Source organism: Xiphophorus couchianus, chromosome 22 (genome assembly GCF_001444195.1).
Source record: "Xiphophorus couchianus chromosome 22, X_couchianus-1.0, whole genome shotgun sequence".
Classification (NCBI taxonomy): domain Eukaryota; kingdom Metazoa; phylum Chordata; class Actinopteri; order Cyprinodontiformes; family Poeciliidae; genus Xiphophorus; species Xiphophorus couchianus.
The window spans coordinates 13,511,010-13,526,314 of record NC_040249.1 but is presented as its reverse complement, the minus strand read 5'-3'; the positions used below and the strand labels follow the sequence as shown (position 1 = coordinate 13,526,314).

At 39.7% G+C, this 15,305-nt stretch overlaps 2 protein-coding genes across 4 annotated transcripts; one reads left to right on the top strand and one right to left on the bottom strand.

Moving 5' to 3' along the window:
* Positions 1-152: 152 nt before the first annotated feature.
* fbxo9 (F-box protein 9) lies at positions 153-4,864 on the bottom strand. 3 transcript variants are annotated; one of them, XM_028006848.1, is made up of 13 exons: positions 4,724-4,864; positions 3,839-3,910; positions 3,525-3,647; positions 3,375-3,432; positions 3,073-3,172; positions 2,647-2,777; positions 2,445-2,559; positions 2,233-2,351; positions 1,458-1,548; positions 1,272-1,367; positions 1,103-1,196; positions 711-865; positions 153-620 (listed from the first exon to the last, which is right to left on the bottom strand). In XM_028006848.1, the coding sequence occupies exons 2-13, from the start codon at positions 3,881-3,883 to the stop codon at positions 512-514; spliced, it is 1,236 nt and encodes a 411-aa protein (XP_027862649.1). In that variant the 5' UTR covers positions 3,884-3,910; positions 4,724-4,864; the 3' UTR covers positions 153-511. The 3 variants fall into 3 exon arrangements, with proteins under 3 accessions (XP_027862649.1, XP_027862648.1, XP_027862650.1); XM_028006847.1 differs by having other exon boundaries at positions 4,664-4,856; XM_028006849.1 differs by lacking the exon at positions 4,724-4,864 and adding an exon at positions 4,009-4,031.
* A 1,045-nt stretch (positions 4,865-5,909) lies between these two features.
* On the top strand, positions 5,910-14,742 carry cilk1 (ciliogenesis associated kinase 1). The gene is made up of 14 exons (XM_028006845.1): positions 5,910-6,099; positions 6,935-7,212; positions 7,367-7,421; positions 8,749-8,870; positions 8,975-9,054; positions 9,138-9,270; positions 9,349-9,520; positions 10,729-10,896; positions 10,979-11,344; positions 12,168-12,379; positions 12,480-12,622; positions 13,542-13,658; positions 13,748-13,855; positions 14,012-14,742. The coding sequence occupies exons 2-14, from the start codon at positions 7,112-7,114 to the stop codon at positions 14,161-14,163; spliced, it is 1,929 nt and encodes a 642-aa protein (XP_027862646.1). The 5' UTR covers positions 5,910-6,099; positions 6,935-7,111; the 3' UTR covers positions 14,164-14,742.
* The last annotated feature ends 563 nt before the right edge of the window (positions 14,743-15,305 follow it).

The window sequence follows — 15,305 nt, the reverse complement described above, 5'->3', positions numbered from 1 at the left end:
CAGCTGTAGGACAAATGCAGCAAGTCAGAAATCAGATCTGCACTGTCTGTTCACCAGGGTTGTGCAATAGGATCTCCATGACTTTTTCACAAGTCATCATTTTATTGCCACATCTGTGCGTGCACCAACAAATGTATTTGCATTGTTACATATTGCAATACCAAGACCTTTTTTATTTTCATCTCATTTATTTGAGGAAGAAAGTGCACGATGAAACAAACAAAAAAATCACATTCGTTGCTTGAAACAGCTGGGGAAGGTTGCTAATCAGTGTAGCTTTCAGCAAATCACTGTAATTTCTGATTATCAGAAAATAAGCAGCATCCTAACAGGCAAACCTGAAACAAAACATGCTGGCGTGTGGGGAAACATGAGGGCGTTAGAGGGGACACCATAATCCTGCTACAGCACAAACTGCACAGACTGAGGAGGATTTGTTTTTATTTAGATGGCGAGTTTAGATGGCATCTTCTGTGATTTTCACGGGATCATGCACGGCTGTATCTGCTCCTTACAGCGGCTGCTCGGAGAAAGCGGTGTAGCTCTTCACTCGTGCAAAGAAGAAGGGCGTGTACATCCTGTCGAGGTCAAATGTTGTGATGACAGTTTCCCCAGTCAACCTGAAAACATGATTATGGTCAATTACAAACCATAAATGCAGGAAGAGGGTTTTTTTTCTGCTAATTTATGATGGTACTCTGGAGTCTTACTTGTAAGTGATGTGGCAGGAGTGGTGGATCCACACAAGCTTGCTGAAACTCTGGCGCCCTCTGGAGGTCAGATGCAGCCCCACGTGGAAGGCGTGCTCAGCCTCAGGAGCCTGGTTCCGCCTGCAGAACCGATTTCTGTGAAACTCGGTCGCTTTCTGCAAAGAGACGACAGCGCTTACAAGCCGATTCAGGACCTGAAAACTCACCTGGAACATTCAAGTTCGAGTTTATTTGTACAGTAAATTTCAGCCAAAAGGCAGTTTAAAGTGTTTAACAGGCAATAAACATTACATTTTGCCAAGTTTTGTCATCAATGCACATCAAATATGCTGACCGTCACCATTTCACACGCAAATGTTGGAGAAATTAACAACCACAAAAAAAAACTTTACATCCTCCTTTTTCTTGCAGACGACAGCAAAGACTTTGGTTTGGTTGTCCGTCTCTTGCGACAGACGGAAATGACCGAGCAGAACAGAATCCATTCTGTAAGAGGAAAGACAATTGCAGCGGTCACAACGGCTGACGGTGTTTCTGAGCTTGTAGAGCGCAGAGCTGTACCTGATGTTTCTCGTACGCAAGCGGGGAACGACTGACAAAGGGTCCTCAGGGGTGGTGAGCATCAGGACGAAGCCATCTGGGAAGAACCGGAGGTACCTTGAATGGCAATGTCAAAACAAAACGGATAAAGGTTTAAACTTTGTGTGTTTAGCTTTTTAATTCAGACATGAATAAACAGTAACGTACCTGTAGTATTCAACATGATGCCAAGCTCTGTAGAATCCGTCCAAGGACTCCTCCCCTTGACGGATGTACGATGTCTTGCTGATGTAGACACCTCAGGAAAAGTAGCATGAAGGGACAATAAATAACATGCACTAAATACACACGTATTCCTAAAACAATATTCTCACAAGAACTCTTTAATCACATCTGTTAAATTCTTCTTTCATGAAAGTAATTCAAGACTTGGATTTGGGATATTGTATTAATATGTGCCATCACAGTACAATCCCAGTAAAAGTTAAACTTAAGACATTAGGGACTTTTTATGGAATTTAACATAAATTGCAAAGCAAGCACAAAACAGGTTTACTTACTGACTTGTAAATAACTAACCTAAGAAGTTAAATAAAAGTCAACTTAAATTGGTGTTTTGCAACTTGGATACACAACTCCACTGATTTTTCTGTTCTATATCTTAGACACTTTACTACATGGGTGTCCTCAGTGAAACCCAAGAGCCATTTGAGGCCCTTTTAATGATTTTGTGCAGCCTCTTGACTGGTTTTAGATATACTTTTATCTTAACTTACAAATTCCTGAGTATTTTTTGTTTCCTTATAGAATGTTCTGTCTTTTTGTTTTATTTTTCTCTGAAATGAAGGCCATTTTTTAAACACTCGAGGGCATGATTTAAAAAACAAGAAGACTGAAATATTCCTTAATTCCTTAAATACATCCCTTAAATATTCCGACATTTCAACAAAATAAAATTGAAGCTGAAACAATGCATCGTTACCATCAAACCGGACACGTGGCCTCTGCAGGAACATTTCCCTCCAGGACTTGAAGGGCACTACTTTGGTGCAGTTTCGTCCCCAAACTCTTAAGCAAGCAGAACGCCAAATCTCAGGGTCCCTGAGGAAGATGCAAAAAAATAAATAATACAAAAAGATGAATATTTCTGAACCTGTTGAGCAGAAACAACTTGAATGCAAACCAGCCACTCACCTGGCAGAAATATAGAACCCCCGGCAGACCAAAGACAGCTGCTCCAGGGCCCGCATGTCCAGTTCGCTCGACACAACCCAGCGAAATATGTACATCAGGATTTCCCGTGGCAAGGCTGCAATTGGAGAACGCAGCTTTCAATACAGACGCAGACATGAGGACCTCTGATGAGTTTACACAAGGTTCAGGAAGTCATCTCTACCTGAAATGTGCGTCTGAGTGGCTTCAAGCTCAGGAGTGCAGATCTTTGGAAAGGAGCTCTCCAGAGTGAGCTGCTGCTCAAAGTAGGTGAGCAAATCCTCAATCTCCCCATCAGTGTCACTGTCCTCCATGCTGAGAAAATTAAGATTTATTGATAATTCATGAGTCCGTGTTGAACAAGATGGTGATGCTGGAATTTGTGATTTGATGCTATAAGACAGGTGTATCAAACTCATTTTCAGTTTGGGCCACATCAAGAATCAGAATGTCTTCAATCAAAAGCTTGTTTGTGGCAGAATGTAAAGGTAAAGTTATCTATTAACCAACTGTTAAAATATTATTTAATCAAAAGAAGAGAAGCAGTTTAACTTCACATTGCATAATTTATGACTGCTGTGATATTAATTGGGTGTAAAATGTAACTTACTAATTTCCTCCACCTCTGTCTGCGTCAGGAGGACGGCTGTAGTTGATTTTAAACTCAATGTCTGGGTCTAGCTGCATAGCCATGCGATAGAACTTGATAGCTGTAAATAAAAACATAGTTGGATGACACTGAATCTTATGTAAATTCTCACACACAACTCAGACAGTACGGGTGGCAATTAAACAAGCTCAAATACTACAGAAATCATTTAAAAATAAGATCGCGATTGCTTCTGAACATAATTTTCAAATTCGATTTATAATTTCACTAACAAGCATGTTCACCACTTTCTATTTACTTGCCTTCATAGACAGCCCCATTCTGCTCTTCCTGAACAGCTCTCAGAAACAGCTCAGTAGCCTGACGGTAAAGTGAGCCTCAGTCATCTAATGCAACACTTTACCAAACTGCTAGTCATACTAACAAAAAAAACGATAAGTAAACCAGCTCACTTTTTCCTCTCGAGCAAGGTCTTGAGTCCTCTTCACACCTCTTGCCCTCTGCAGTCGGTCACTCGTTCCAGGGCTCGGCTTGAGTTCAGACATCCACTGAGCTCTGAAGACATTGAGTTCCAGCTGCCGAGAAATTGCAAAAGAAAACATAAAAGACATTTTCCCTCCCTTATTAGCAGAGTGTACAGCTGTTTTTTAATCAACATAACAAAATAGAGAAAATCTGTTTTAAACATGTCCTTTCCAATAAATAACCAAATAAATGAAAAACAAAATGCATATACGAATATGAGTCAATACGATTGTTTTATTACCTGAAGGTTTGGATCATCTGAACTGTCATCTTCATCCTCTAACATACCTCCGATATCAGCATTTTCATCAGCCTGCAAAGGTAAACAACGCTGTTGGAACCCTGCGTAGTTCTTCATACGACTACGCTTAACCAAGATTCTTTGCAAAAATGTTGTCTGGCCTTGCTTACCACTAAAGAGTCTTCATATCACTTTTCAGTTTATTTCTGAAGTTGCTTTTGCATTTAACTTCCATGAGTGTACTTTGGTTATATTACCCAAGTCATTTAACCAATATTTCCTCCAGGAGTAATACTTCCTGGAGAGCTACTCCAGGAAGTACTGCTCTACCTTTAGTCCCAGTATGGCCTCCATACTGGAAATACTGTGAGACAAGCGCAAATCAATAAATGCCTTCCTTTATAAGGAACAGTGCATTAACTTCCAATGATCTCAACCTGTTATTTTGAAAATGGGAAATCGAGAACATTTGTGATTTATGTGTCAGTTTTTAACAAAACTAACTTTAAATAAACATCTAATGACATAAACAACTGCAACACGCCCACCAATGGCTCATGCCAGTTTCAATTTAAATGCCATGTTGTTTACCAGAAGCTCACGTTAATATTAGATCAAGAGAACAAAGGAATGTTTTTCCGCACTGTGCATTTTGTAGTTTATTTGTTAACTAACCCCGATGTTTACTAGTAGGTACGTGCAGAGACCTTATAGCTAAACAGGTAACCTGGAGGAAGCCAGGTGTCCTTACTGTTAGCTTCGTTAGCTACAGAGCAGGCTAACCCCCCCATAAACAAATAAAACGTATAAAACACGGACACACACCATGACACTTTGGCCAATAGGACTCTTTTTTTTTTTTTTTTTATCTTCGCAGGTGCTCACCGGTCCCGTTTACAGTTCACGGTCGGAGAAACGAACCACACAGCAGACATATTTACGAGCTCGCAGGAACGCAGCCATCTTGCTGAGCGGCCCTGGAGCGTCGGCGACACGTTCGGGCAAAGGGTGAGCTGAGGCGGGGCAGAGAGAACCAGTGAGAGACGCTATGCTAAGACAACAACATCCACCAGCGCTAACCCATATAAAGCTCCACACTGACTCCAGTTTATTCACTGAATAAATTCTTATATACACGGTCAGTTCATTAAAACGTAAAATGGTTTAATTCAGTTTGATGCAATGAATTAGACGAAGGTTAAAGGAGGAAATTCGATTATTTATATTCCACAAAACTTAAATAAACACAGTATTGTGTTTCTTAGTCTAATATTGGTTTTACGTAAAATATTATTACTATCACTACTAATACTAATAAGTATTTATGTTATTATAAATAATATCAATAATAATATCAATAACAACAAAAATATTAACTTTATTCTCACATTTATACCCCAAAATGTCTTTCTTGTTTTCAAATAATTGCATTAAACAATTTGAAAGTGTTTTTTTCCCCCCACCCCATTGACATATGGGGAATTTTCAAAGTCGGTCCAGCTTTGCTACTCTGTCTAAACATCTTGTCCCTCCTTATTTGCACTCACAATTTCTGGGTCCGCCGCTGTAAAATGCTAGAAGAAAGTTGTTATTACACTAAACGCGTGATAGAGATTTTGAGTACTTTTCAAATTTCTCACTTTCGCAAGATAAGTATGTAATTTTTATACTTTCTCAAAGAGAAATACCATTAGATAAATATTCATATCTAGTTTTTCGTGCCACATGAGTTATCATTTCTTTCAAGAGAACTGCTTTTCTGTTCCATTAAGCAAACAATAATTCAAGAGCAATGTCAGCATCTCACATCCGCCTTTGCAGTGACAAACTTTACATATCCTTGAATATGGAAGGAATATTCTCCTTCCGTATTCATATACTAGCAGTTGAATATGATTATTTTAGTAACGTACGCATATTTATAACTATTAGCATTAAATATTTAGAGTATGTATTTATTTGGTATGTCTTCGTTGTTCATGGTCTACTAAATCTCGGATGTTTTCCGCCTGCTTGAAGCCTGCAGAGAGCCCGTGATTTGTTGTCAGAAAACAAAATTACTGTAACAACGCGAGATTATGGCGAGCGCTGACGAAATGGCCTTGCTGAGAGTTAATTCTCGCTGAGTGCAAAGGCTGGCTGGCTGCGGGTGTCGTATAACAGTGCAACTTATTTAAAAAAAAACTGCTGAGATTAGCGATAAGTTAAACATTAACTGCATTTTCTTGGCTATGTGTTGCTATCGCTTCGACACGGGAAGGGTGAGTATTATTTGGTCTCATGTTATTTTGAGTCAGTCAGGAGGACCGCCACCCTCTTCTCTCCCCCTCAGTTTTCTCTGCAGGGTTGGCCCGTTGTTCGGTCACCACCGACACAAAAAGCACGATTGCCGATTATTTAACGTGTTTGCCGCGATTAACCTTTTTAATTTTTAATTTTTAATAGGCTGTGGTAGCAAGCTCGGTTAGCTTGAAGTTAACGGTGCTTCCCAGGTTAGCAGAAGCAGCTGAGTGTCAACTGGGTTGCTACAAATGCATTACATTGTTTTGATGGGAAGATGCATGGAGCTAAATACAAGGCAGGACTTGAAGAGAACTTGGGGTTTAGTGATTTCGATCAAACAATATTTATGCTTTCGAATGGCCCAGTCAAAGTCCAGTCCTTAATCCAATCAGTGGCAATACTTGGAAGATGTTGTTGACAGACATTCTCCACTCAGTCCAACTGAGTTTAAAATATTTTTTTGCAATAACTGCAGAAAAATTGCCAAAAATTGCACCTTTCATTTATTTTTGATTTCTTCCTTCTTTACAATTATGCTACAATAAGTTGGTCTGTCACATACAATCAGTGGTTTCAATGTAAAAGATCAAAGAGTATAAATACTTTTGCAAAGCACTGTCTGTACCTGAGATAATGATAGTTTGAAATATTGTGTTATTTCAGGTACATTGTCTTCTTAAAAAGTTACAGAATTGCTTTTAAGTTAATTGGTGAATACGTGGTTTGTATCTGTTACGTTTCTCAATCAGATTTCTTGCAAAACATAAACTCGTAATTCTGAATGCTTCATTTTTTTTTCCCTTTGCTTTTCAGCTCAGAGGAAACAAATTTCTGACATCATGAGTACTCCAGCTCAGCCAAACGTCTTCTGCTGTTGCCACAGAAAAATCTGGTTGCATTCAGCAGTAGAAGGGGAACACAACAGTTTTTCCTCCTAATTAGTATCTGCGCTACACTCCTTCCAAAGGATAACATGGAAGTACAAGCACAATGAATAGATACACCACCCTTAGACAGCTTGGAGATGGCACCTATGGCTCTGTCATCCTGGGTCGCAGTCTGGAGTCAGGGGAACTTGTTGCCATAAAGAAGTGAGAATGTAGAGATTATGGGATTTTTTTGTTATTTTGTTTTACTTGTTACAGATTTTCTAGTTTTGTGCTGTGGTATATCATTGTACTTAATGAATACAAAGGATTTAGGTGTTGAGCTCAAACTAATCAAACAGAAACATTTGTTTTTCAGAATGAAACGAAAGTTTTACTCCTGGGAGGAATGCATGAACCTTAGAGAAGTCAAGGTAAGTTTATATTGGACATGTTTTAGATGTTTGAATACCAAAGCCGACATTTGTAAAACCATATAACAATGGTTTTATATAATTAAAAACCAGAAAGAAATGTGTTTGATTTCAATGTATAATTAACAATTATTGACCTGTTTTGTGCTAAGTGGTATTTGTTTATTTTAATAATTTTTTGTATATGCAAAAAATATTCCTTAACATAAATTTTAAAAAGTACTAGTTCTACTGGCAGATCATTTAACTTCTAACAAGACATAAGTTATGTCTTACAATGGCAGATTATAAGGAAAATAATCTGCCAGTGGAACTAGTAATTTTAATAAATTTTAAGGAATTATTAACTTAAAGCAATATTTATGTTAGCTCTAGGTTAAAGTTCTAGGTTAAATTAGGTTAAATATGTTTTTAAAGTTTTACATAGAGTACTTATTTCACTTCTCTCTGAAAGCAAAAGCATGTTACTTCCAACCATGTTCAGAATCCGTTTGGATTAGAGGTGAAACGTTCTTGTTTGCTTAACTGGACAGTCCCCTTAGAGTAAAACTGAGTGGGCAGAACTTTGAGATTTTTGTTTTCAGAAAAATAATCCTAAAAAGACACAACAGCAAAATAAACATGATCAATGAAATAGATTGCAAATCTCATAAATGTATATGTAAAGAATACAGAGTCGTACTCGTGTTCTCACTGTATTTTGATTGGGTTTCAGTATTTCAATTGTCCTTCCTTTAAGATGAAAACCAAATGTGACGATTTACATGTTATACTCAGATGTTAGTAACTCAGCTGTCAAGTAACCCAAACTTTTCTCTTGTTTTATTTCCACGCCAGTTCAAAATGTCAGAGTCCAAATTTCTTCACCCCAGCTCTCAGAGCAGCAGGTGATTCCAGTGAGCTGTTAAATTCACAAAAACCGCTGGCCGGCCCATAGCACAGCAAATCAACAGCAAATTCAAGAAAAATAATGCTATGTAGATTAGCCATAGCATGCCACTATTAGAGTCCCTTTCACTCTCCCCTCCCTCCTAAAATGTAGCATGTTAAATACATGAACCCAGTGCATTCACCCTGCTTTCAAGTTGTTTTATGTATGATTTTCCTTTTTTGAATTTTAAGCAAAAAATCCTCCTTCAGCAGCAATAACCCCCTAAATCACACAGTGTTCTTACTCTGCTCTTGTTTTATCCAGAAGCCGCAGGTCGTGCTTCTCAATGTGCTGCAATAAAGCTGTTTGCATTGTCCAGCATGATTGGATTTATTTAGTTTCAAGTACATATTTTAAATCTTGTTTTTTTTTTTTTGCATCGTTTTATTCTTTCAGTCCCTGAAGAAACTAAACCACGCTAATGTGATCAAACTCAAGGAGGTAATCCGGGAAAACGATCACTTGTACTTCATTTTTGAGTACATGAAGGAGAATTTGTATCAGCTGATGAAAGACCGGTCAGTATTTTTGTTTCTTTCTTTAAAAATTTCCAAATATTTAAAGAGCTTTTGTAAATTTTCATATTTCCTAACAATTTCTTGACTTTTGTGTCTTGCTGCAGGACACGTTTGTTCCCTGAATCGGCTGTTAGGAATATAATGTTTCAGATCCTGCAGGGACTTGCATTCATTCATAAGCACGGTATGTTTTTACAACCAGAGCTTAATGTTAAGCGCACTTCTTGTTTCAGTCCTGATGAGTTCTGCTCTCGATGTCTATGTCAGGGTTTTTCCACAGGGACATGAAACCAGAAAATCTCCTGTGTATGGGCCCAGAGCTGGTGAAAATCGCCGACTTTGGGCTCGCCCGTGAGATCAGATCTCGACCGCCGTACACAGACTATGTCTCAACTCGATGGTGAGATTAAATGATGTGCGTTTTTATTGTACATTAGTAGGATTTCAGGGTTTTAGTTGCCATGGTGTTTCTAACCAGGTACCGAGCTCCCGAGGTGCTCCTCAGGTCCACATCATACAATTCACCCATAGACCAGTGGGCGATCGGCTGCATCATGGCTGAGCTTTACACACTCAGGCCTCTGTTTCCAGGATCCAGTGAAGTGGATACCATATTCAAGATCTGCCAAGTCCTGGGTACGCCAAAGAAGGTAATAATTGGTGAAGGAAACAGAAACATTTGATTTAGATCAAAAATCTATACAAAACAAAAAAAAAGCTTGTTTTCATATTGTTTAAGAAAAATTTATTTCGTTTTGGGAGAGAGCGATAGACTGAATCAATCTGAGAAATGCGCATTTGTCTTTAGATATTTTATTTAGAAAATCAGAGTAAATATCAGCGTCTGAGAAAAGAAAAGCAAGAGAGAAGAAGTGAAACTTAACACATACAGTTTCCCTTTTATATCTTATCAGTCACGTACACGGTGGCTTCCACCCATCTCTCTCCTGTAGGGAGTTTCTCTAAGTTTCTCCCATCTCTGGTTATTTGGTACCTCTGTCCCAAAATCAAACCTGGTTCAAAGGAGTTTCAGTTGGAAGGAGAAGAAAAAAATCTTCACTGAAAACTCCTTTATCAGTTCCATAAGTATAACACTTGCTCAGAAACCTTCATTATCAGTTCATTCTTACCAGTATATAAGCAAAAGTTATATTTTCCAAGACAATATTCATTCTAAAGTATTGTTCCAATTTTAATTGTTGGTGAAAAAGTTCAGAGAAGGGTCATGTTGAATATGACATAAAAACATATCAAGGAATGATTAAGCATTAATGCTAACAAATATTAAAGCACAGCATCAGGACGAAGACATAAGACCTTAAAAGCAGACAGAAAATAATTCTAAAGTTTTGCCTTAATTAAGTTGCTTCTAGATTAAAACCTAATATGTTTATTAATGATTCATTGATAAACCAATAGGCTCATACTTAGGCACCAACATGTTGTCCCTTCTTTGATAATTGAGAATTTCTTTAATGTCAACTTTTCCAAATAAGACAGTTTGTTTTTAATGATTATGACCTGAATTACATATAAATCTATTACTAATAGCAGTAGTACTTTACAATAAACAGATATATTTTTTCCTAAGTTCTTTTCTGATGAAGTCAAATAGTGTTTTATAACCAGCAACAAGCTTCCTGTTGCTGTTTAGGCCTTTTTAAAAGCATTTATTGCTCCTCTAAGTTTAGATCAACATTGTTTTGTCCTCATAGTTTTTATAATGGAGTTGGGAAGAGCGACTTTTTTAACCCGTCTCTTATTCATGGAACCGTGACCAAGAGTTATTATTGTCCGTAATGAACCCAGCTGCAGTGGAAGTCTATAATTAAAGATGTACTGTGGCTTCTCCCTGCAGACTGATTGGCCCGAGGGATACCAGCTGGCGACCGCCATGAACTTCCGTTGGCCTCAGTGCGTTCCCAGCAACCTGAAGACACTGATCCCCAACGCCAGTCCAGAAGCCATCCGTCTCATGACGGACCTGCTTCAGTGGGACCCCAAGAACAGGCCGGCCTCTGCTCAGGTACCGTCTGCCCACCATCTTCCATTCTTGCAGCCTAACGATCTGAACAAAAGTTAACTCTGTTGGTTGAAACTCCTTTCAGTCTCTCAGGTACTCGTATTTCCACGTGGGCCAAGCTCTGGGCACCCCTCAGCAGATCCTGGAGCAGGGCAGACCTCAGCTGGGTCGAGTGCAGCTGCAGCCTCCTCTGCAGCAGCAACAGCAGCAGCAGCAGCAGCCTCTCCTACTGCTGAAGCCCATGCCCCCCACCCAGCCTCCACCTTCTAACCAGCACTGCACACCCTCCAGGCCTCTCCAGCAAGTCTCGCCGCCCCCTGCATCAGCAGCTTCCCAGGCGGCGTCTTACCAGAGGCACACGGGGCCCAAGCACATACCGAAGCCGGAGCAGACGGAGGTCATGCCACAGAGTCACCTTCCTTACATCGTCGACAAGAGTCTGCAGAGCAAGGTGAGCTGTCTGGTCAGATTTTACCATATTAGGCCTGAAATCTGGGTGTGGTGATGGTACCCTTAAGGGCCACATCAAGACAGTTGCAAAGTCAGACTTCTATCACCTGAAGAATATTTCCTGGACTAAAGGACTCATGTCCCAGCAAGAGCTAGAAAAGCTCATACATGTGTTTATCTTTAGTTCCATCGATTACTGCAAGTGTCTTTACAGGTCTGCCTAATAAATCAATCAGACAGCTGCAGCTGATCCAGAATGCTGCTGCTGGTGTTCTGACTAAAGCCAAGAAGATTGAGCACATCACCCTAATTGTAAAGTCCTTATACCAGTTCTCTGTAGCTCAGAGAAAAGACTTTAAAATACATTATAGATCTGTTGTTGTATCAATCTTCCACACCTCTCAGGTCTTCTGGTTCTGTTCTGCTCTGTTCTGCTCCCCAGAACCAAATATGGAGAAACAGCAGCATTCAGCTTCTATGCACCATAAATCTGGTACAAACTTCCAGAAATCTGCAAAACAGCAGAAACACTGAGGTCCTTTAAATCAAGACTAAAACCCAACCTGCTTAGAGTTGTTTTCGATCCATAAACATTTGAACATTGACCAAAATATTTGATGTGTGTTGATTATTTTGATTATGGCACTCGACAAAATGTAATGTTTGTTACGGGGATCTCATTTGGTGACTGAATGTTATTCTTGTGACTTTTATTTTTGCGTTTTTATGATGTAAAGCACTTTGAAATGTGCTATACAAAAAATTTGATTGATAGATCCGATGTGATTATTTGTTCATCTCATGTTGCTGATATCTGTGTTTAGCCAAGGCAGCAGGAGACAGGCGGCACAAACCTTCTCAACTACCAGGTGAAGCCAAAGGGAGGAGGGCGGCGGCGATGGGGACACGGCACGGGACACCTCAAGAGTGACAACTGGGACAACTATGAAGACAGAGATCTGTCCTCTTTGAGCATTCTGGGGAAAAATAACTTTTCCTCAGAGAAGCGGAGGCAGGGAGAGGACGCTCTGAGCAGGTGAAGATACAGTCGAGTGATTTACTCACCAGCTCCCTCGTATGTAGAAAACATAAAGCGTGTTTAGATACAAGCAGCTCTCGACTTTTCTCTCTTACAGGTATGGAAATGTTCTGGATTACAGTCGACCCAGTGGAAAAGAAGACACACCCTTAAACCTGAACAAGACCGAAGCCTATCAGGAGCCGTCGAGAACCGCCTCAGCCAAGCAGCACTACCTGAGACAGTCTAGATATTTACCTGGTAATAAAACGATTTTTAAATACCTGCTGGTGTGATTGGAAGCTGTCCTTCTAGATGTAGTAGCTGCTTTTGAAAGGATCTTAAATGTAATTATCAGAATGTTGGACCTGAAGAAATCTTAAATTAGGTTACATTTCTCATATAAAGTTATAAATTAGATTTGGAAGCTTTTAAGCTGTAGCTATTGCAGATCAGGGTTGAGGAATTAGGATGCTATTAAGCTTTTATGTAGTGCCGTAATCAGCCCTGAGATGGAAAGAACATCTCTTCCCTAAAGAACTTCATAGTTTTCTTGGTGAAATAAAGTTCAAACAGTGTTCTAACTTATGGAGTTTTGTCAATTCAACAAGGCTCAGCATGAAATTGAAGATTTCAGATGTTAACAGCTGACATAAAGTTTACTCAAGTTGAAGGCATTAAAGTTAAGTAGCCTGTAGATGCAGAAACGCACTACCAGAGCTGACAAGTAATTGGCGAATAAAGTTATTATTGAACTCATTTAACTTCTTTATGTAAATTAAGTACAAGCTGGTTGGCAAGTAACTTTTAAAGTTAACTTACCTAAATGTTTTGGGCACACTTCACATAGGATTTAAATTTAATGCATAATCTCCTGATAGCTGCAGTGTGTAACTTTTAAAAACAATGCTTTTTTTTGTTTTACATTTTTGTCAAAACGTTCATGTTGTGACATGAGACATAATCTGTGAAAAAATCGAGCTCCTCTTCCTAACCTTAGCATTCATGCAGCATGACAGGCTCTGTTCTGGAGAACTAGCTGGAGCTGCAGAGATTAAAGGAAGGGAGGGTGTGAGCAGCATTTTTGGTGGATAAATCTCACTGACAGCCTGTTCATGTTCATCACACTTTTTATGTGTTAGAGTACAGTTTGCAGTGATCCATAACTGTTTTCCCTCAGGCATAAGTACAAAGAAGAATGTGGCCATAGATGCCAGTAAGGATTTCACTGGAAGCCATCTTTGGGGCGGCAGTAGTATTCCCTTTGGAGGAACGCTGCCGAGCAGAGGAGCGCATGGTAACCCCCTTTTTTTTTTCAACTTTTGCCAGTTTGTTGCCTCGAACTGCTTGCAAATAAATTTGTGTCTTCTTGTCTTTCATCTTCAGGTACAAATACAATCCCTGGTGGATACATCCCATCATTTTACAAAAACGACGGTGGCTCTGCTGGCCACAGAGGAAGGCAGGGTACATCAGTGGAAGCAACAGCATCAAGTGAGCTTTCTCTAATATCTGTTTGTTACATTACAGCTAGAAACTCTCATGTGCATTACCATAATTTAAGGTGATGGACCAACCTGGGGAAACCTGAAAGCTGTTCGCTACATGCATCTACTTGATATGAATTTTTTTTATTTTCTGTCGTTATAGATTATGCAACATGGCGGTCTGGTCGGAGTCAGATGAACCCCTCTGCCAACGCGCCCACAGCCAACAAAAGCACGTCCAGTCTGCATCCTCGCCCGCCACTACAGAGCATTCATGGCCGAACAGACTGGTCTGCCAAATACGGACACCGTTAGTGGCCTCCATGGAGCTCAAAAATAAGCTTCAGTAACTCTTTTGCTTCCAAAGAGTAGGCCTAGTTATTTTATAACCCAAGCGTGTAAATATAAACTTTGCACAGCAATAATTTCTGTTTCATAGGTGTACAATGAATGCTTTGAGTTGTAAACTATTTAAAGTATGACGAAATGCAATGAGCCAAAAACATGAGTGCAACCTTTCCCTTTCTCTCTGTCTGACTGTCTCTGTATTATAGCTGCTGTTGTACTGCAGAGGTTATGCCTCGGTTTTGTTACCCTGAATGCTGACTACCCACATGTAAACATATAATATGCATATTATAATGGTATGAAACCTTCACTGTGATTTCTTTTGGGCTAATTGTTGTTTTTTACTTTTTGCATTTTGTACAATGACAGTTGCCTTGCCAGTCAACTATTGTTTTGTGTTCATGTTTTTCAGTAAAAAGATGTTGTAATTTTAGTGTTGATAAATCGCCATGTTGCATAAATCTGTTTCAGCTTCAACAGTAAAATGAACCCAAACTTTTTAAGTCTAAAGTTATTAAGAATAAACAACATTTTGTGTGTCAAAAATTGTCCCATTTTCACACTCTTGACACTTTAGAACTCTTTAGGAGTGTTTTTATGACACATCATTCTTTTAATGGATTAAGAGTTAATCCATCAAGTCTCTGTGATGACTCATGATGACTCCATCACTGAATACAAAATACAAATTTCTACAAAATTAAGATGAAAACTACATTAAAAGGTAAGGCAGACTGCCACGTGCAGCGCCGCATTTGGATGTGTCTGAAGCTTGGAGCTTGACTTCCCTACGTTTCTCCTTTTGGCCTTGAGCTTGTTTGGAGGTTCTAGCAGGGGAGCGCAGCTACTGGTACACCGAAGGATGGTCGTCCGCCGCGGGGGGACGTCGTCCGCTGCCACCGAGCGCAGAGCTTCGGGAGGGACACATATGGAGCAGTGAGGGAGGAAGGGGACACCCGCCTAGCCAGCCAGATCAGCCGAATCAACCCTAGCGATCAATGGGGTGACAGATGTCGCAGCCAGATCGCCCTCACATCCGAGGAGAACGATAGAGCTGAAACCTATATATAGGCGAAGGAAAAAGCTACTAAATACATAACGGTTTAAGT